The sequence below is a fragment of the Lachnellula hyalina genome, assembly GCF_007821495.1.
Source record: "Lachnellula hyalina strain CBS 185.66 chromosome Unknown contig00168, whole genome shotgun sequence".
NCBI classification, from domain to species: domain Eukaryota; kingdom Fungi; phylum Ascomycota; class Leotiomycetes; order Helotiales; family Lachnaceae; genus Lachnellula; species Lachnellula hyalina.
Window position 1 is genome coordinate 1,241 of NW_022157282.1, and position 4,392 is coordinate 5,632.

General features: G+C 45.9%; 2 protein-coding genes across 2 annotated transcripts; one reads left to right on the forward strand and one right to left on the reverse strand.

Annotated features, from left to right (window-relative positions):
* Positions 1–1,377: 1,377 nt before the first annotated feature.
* Positions 1,378–2,499, forward strand: NMRAL1_5 (NmrA-like family domain-containing protein; the record flags this gene model as incomplete). Its single annotated transcript, XM_031152971.1, has 3 exons — positions 1,378–1,965; positions 2,016–2,369; positions 2,422–2,499. The coding sequence occupies 3 exons, from the start codon at positions 1,378–1,380 to the stop codon at positions 2,497–2,499; spliced, it is 1,020 nt and encodes a 339-aa protein (XP_031002443.1).
* A 73-nt stretch (positions 2,500–2,572) lies between these two features.
* On the reverse strand, positions 2,573–4,153 carry laeA_1 (Secondary metabolism regulator laeA; the record flags this gene model as incomplete). Its single annotated transcript, XM_031152972.1, has 6 exons — positions 2,573–2,738; positions 2,838–2,903; positions 3,011–3,018; positions 3,066–3,182; positions 3,301–3,891; positions 3,944–4,153. 6 exons carry the CDS (start codon positions 4,151–4,153, stop codon positions 2,573–2,575), a joined length of 1,158 nt encoding a protein of 385 aa, XP_031002442.1.
* Between the last annotated feature and the right edge of the window lie 239 nt (positions 4,154–4,392).

Consider the following 4,392-nt stretch of genomic DNA (forward strand, 5'->3'; position numbering starts at 1 on the left):
CAATCTGAGAAGCGCAAGGCTCTTCTATAATGTGTAGCTACAGCTTTTGAAGCTAGTTCCATACAGGAGCCGCAGGGATCACTCCCATCGCACTATATAACAAACACGTCAACGATTCGTTCATCAGCTCCATTCCCTTGAGTACTGTAAATACGTAACGTATGCACGCAATACCTAATTTACTTACCTTCCTCTTCAACCACCGGCATCGAAGACAAGCGCCACGTTGCCGAACGACCGCTACTTCCTTCCGCCGCTCCGACTCAAATCTATTGCGGGGACGGGGCTGCTGCTTTGCTACGGATGTTACACGGAAACATGAAAGAGTGTGGTCGGGAACTGATTTCAAAGCCCTGCGTTTGCGGGCTGGTTGGAAATTGTCATTGGATTTTGCCATTGGCGGATGCAGTGTGCTAGTAATAAGGTTTGTAAACACGATGTGGATAGCTTGAAATGGAGAAGACCGTGGTAGAGAGAGTATGTGACATTGTGATTATAATAACAGTTGAGGTCTTGTATGTCAATCTATAAATTATTCGGATCTAGTAGTAGTGAGGCGAAATCCTACGTATGCAGCTTTCCTACCAATGGGGGATTTGGATTTTAGCCGCTAGGCATATGTTCACCGGAAGGGCCGTTTGGGGATTAGTGTGACAGTACTCTAACTCTGTCACGTGAAGAATCCCGTTCTGAATAGTGGTGCAAAGATAAATTTAGCCACATCTTAGATTCTTAGAAATATTATTAGTTGTGAAGAGGTTGGAGGTTGGGAAAAGCTTATAATAACTCCTTTAGTTAATATTCTATATATGCCTTCTTTCACTAGCTTAATAGCGCAGATACTTTAATATATTATAGACAAATCCTCTTATATATGTATGATGCTAAACATATTAAAGGGTACATTTTTATGAGATACTTTAGGCTATACTAGCGGTTTCAATATATTAGCAGCGCATTATACTCCGTATACTTTCTTGGAACACCGGAATCGCTACCCCTCTAATCTACTAATATAGGGTATCACAGACACCACCCACTTTTTATTTTCAAGACTCGAACTTTACTTCATATGTTTGATATTAACTACGCTTTCTCCATTGTTAGTACTAATTCACATATACCCTCGTTTGAAGTACGTGATTATAGTTCACTCGTGAATCTTAGCTTAAATTCACGAGTGAGTGAACGGGAACTTATCTTTATATAGCTACACACTTACTTCATTGGGCGACCAAATCGGAAATCCAATCCACTTCACTTCACTCCACTTCCTTTACCCCACCCTCGTGACACGTCACTCCATGATTCCCATTCGTGTCAATTCATCATCGATAAGGCCGTAACCCTCTCCTAGTAAACCCACAACAAACAACAATGGCAAAACTAATCACCGTCATTGGCGTAACAGGCAATCAAGGCGGCTCCGTCGCGCAGCGCTTCCTCAAAGACCCCAACTATCGCGTCCGCGGGGTAACGCGCAACGCGGCCTCAGCAGCAGCGCAGAAGCTTGCCAGCCAAGGCATCGAGATCATGCAAGCCGATCTCGACGATGTCGCGAGTCTGCGCAGAGCGTTCGAGGGCTCACACGTGATCTTCAGCGTCACGAATTACTGGGAGCCATTCTTCCGCCCAGATTGTCGAGCACAGGCTGCGGAGAGGGACATCTCGTACCGGAAATTCGCGTACGAGGTTGAGCTGCAGCAGGGGAAGAATATTGCGGATGCGGCGGCGGCAGTGGCGGGGGGGTTGGATGGGAATGGGCTTATTGCGTCGACGTTAAGTCATGCGGGAAGGTGTAGCAAGGGGGCCTTTGGGGAGCTTTATCACTTTGATGCAAAGGCGGATGTGTTTCCTGGATATGTGAATGAGAAGCATCCGGAGTTGGCGAAGAAGATGTCGTGTGTTCAGACGGGGTACTTTATGAGTAGCTATAAACTCGCCATTGGGGCGTATTTTAACAAGGTTAGTAATGTCTCCCTCCCTCTTGCTCTTCTTCGACAGCTGACAGCAAGGAGACGGCAGATGGCACGTTTCAGATGAGCTTCCCGACTTCCCCGGATGCTCAAGTGCCTCATCTTGATGTTAATTCCGATACCGGGACCTTTGTCTATGCTGTTTCCCAGATGCCGCCAGGTAGGAATTACATAGCTGAGGCATCGAGACCTACTTGGCCCGAGTTCTTGAAGACATGGGGTAAGGTTACAAAACAGCCCACAAAGTACCAAGAGATCACTCTTGAGCAGTTCATTGCGGCGTCACCAGACAAAGCGTTTGGGGAGGAGGCAGGAGATATGTTCGCATACTCTTCAAGTCCGGGATATGACGGTGCAGATCCAACGCTCTTGAAGGCGGCAGATCTCGAAAAGGTAACGTCTCATGTCTAATTTGAACGTACTCAGCTAATCTAGCGATTTGAAGGCCGGCATTAAATGCCCAATGACCAGCCTAGAGGAGTTCTTCAAAAAACAAGACTGGACACCGGTTCTTGAACAATAAGACGAATTAAAATAACGGCTGTATATATTGGGGTTTGGAATTGATCGTTAAACCAGTCTCTGCCATGTTAATTTCAAACCTCTGGTCTTCTTCTTCCGTGGTAAAATCGATATACAGTGTAGAGGAAAAGTTTCCTGTCGTTGAACTCTTTTCTGACCATTTCAAATGCTATCTTTGCCTCGTCCACCGAATGATTTAAAACTCGTGTATATAGAGCCATAGAATGCGCCTCCACCGACCTGGGAAATATCAGTCTTCTAGTTCTACCATAGTTGTAAAATGAAAGTGAAAGTCGAGGTTTGATTAGATGCTGACGAAAAGCTTCGGGAGTAACTTACTCATTCATATGCCATCGCTCGAACCGTCCAAGTTCCTTAAGCTGCGGGTCTTTAGTCCAGGGCCCTCTGGAAAAAGAAGTTAGCAATGGGTCTGAGACATTTCTATATTTTGGGTAGAAGTTCGGGCCTGACGAAGACACAGGTTCAAATTCAGGAGTGAAAAGGTTTCTCACATAGGGCACTACATGACCGTATTAGCAAGATTCGACCTCACATAGCTATGCTTACCTTCACAACTTTCTCCTTAATATCCACAAACCCAGCCTCCTCCATCCATTGTTTATGGAAGCGTCCAACATTCAAAGTCTTCCCGAAAGCAGTACTTGACGCGTTCAAAGTGTCGCACTACCCTAGGAATTAACATAGGTAGAAATCAAGTGTTTAGAGAGAACTAGTAAGCCTAAGAGCTGTCTCAGGAAGCTCCCCTGAAAAGAAATTGGTTTTCGTATGAGAATAAACCTACCCAGCTCCTTGTCCACGGTGCCTTTTCAAAATTTGGGTCCTCATCACTGTAAACATCTGCATCATATTCATGCACCTCCAAAAAGGCGCCCGGCTTCAGATTATTGAAAGCCTGTCCATATAGCTTAGACCAATCTCCAGTACTCCCACTCAAGGACCGCCAATGTATGAAATCAAACTTCCCTACTTCCTGATAATCCCATGGTTGTTCAAAATCGTCGACGTAGAACTTGACATTTGGTGGCACAAAGTTGGGTTGAATGGGTGAAAGGTCCGTTCCTATGACTACCGCGCCTGGAAATTCATCTGCAAATTCGATAGCCCATATTCCTGTTCCTGTTCCAATATCGAGAACTGATTGTGGATCTTTGATCGGTGCGCAGTATAGATTTCCTCCCAGGCAGAGCCGGTATATATGATGTTGAAGATCTAGACGTGCTTGCTCTGTTTCGTCATTCGGGAGATAGTATTCGCCTTCTTTGTATGCGTGATATCGACGACCGTTCTCGTATAGGTAATTTGTGACAGAGGAGCCTAGAGAGTCGCTTGAGGATGCTACCGAGGAGCCATAGGCGGAATCGGTTGATGAGTTCTGTATACCATCATATTAGATGGATTTCGATATGTTATAGGAGGGATTGTACATCTTCATCAATCTGTAGCGGAGCTTGATTCTGTGGATGGCTTAAGTCGTCGGTTGGCTCAGCTGGTAGTCCCGTCTGAGGACTATTTCCAGACTCCGCTGTCTGAACAGCTTCAGGAACCATTTCCCGCGGAAAATGTTGCTCCTCGACCTGGGGGATACTTTCAGCGTCTGCCTCTTGTGGAGGTTGATGCTCTGAAAGCTCAGCCATCTTTCTGTGTTTAAAGTCGAATGATGAATGGAAGGGGATAATTGAAAGAATGGAGAGAATTAAGCACGCGGTTTCTGTCTGGGGCGTCCCGTTGAGCGCGGGGGGCGGAGAGGGCTGACAGCACTAAACTCCCTTGGGGATAGGTAGAACACTCAGCAGTCGCATCTCTAGGCTGGATGAGCGCTTTCTCTACTTGTAATATAGACAATTCAGCATAGTAGTGGAGAAATAGTAGTAAC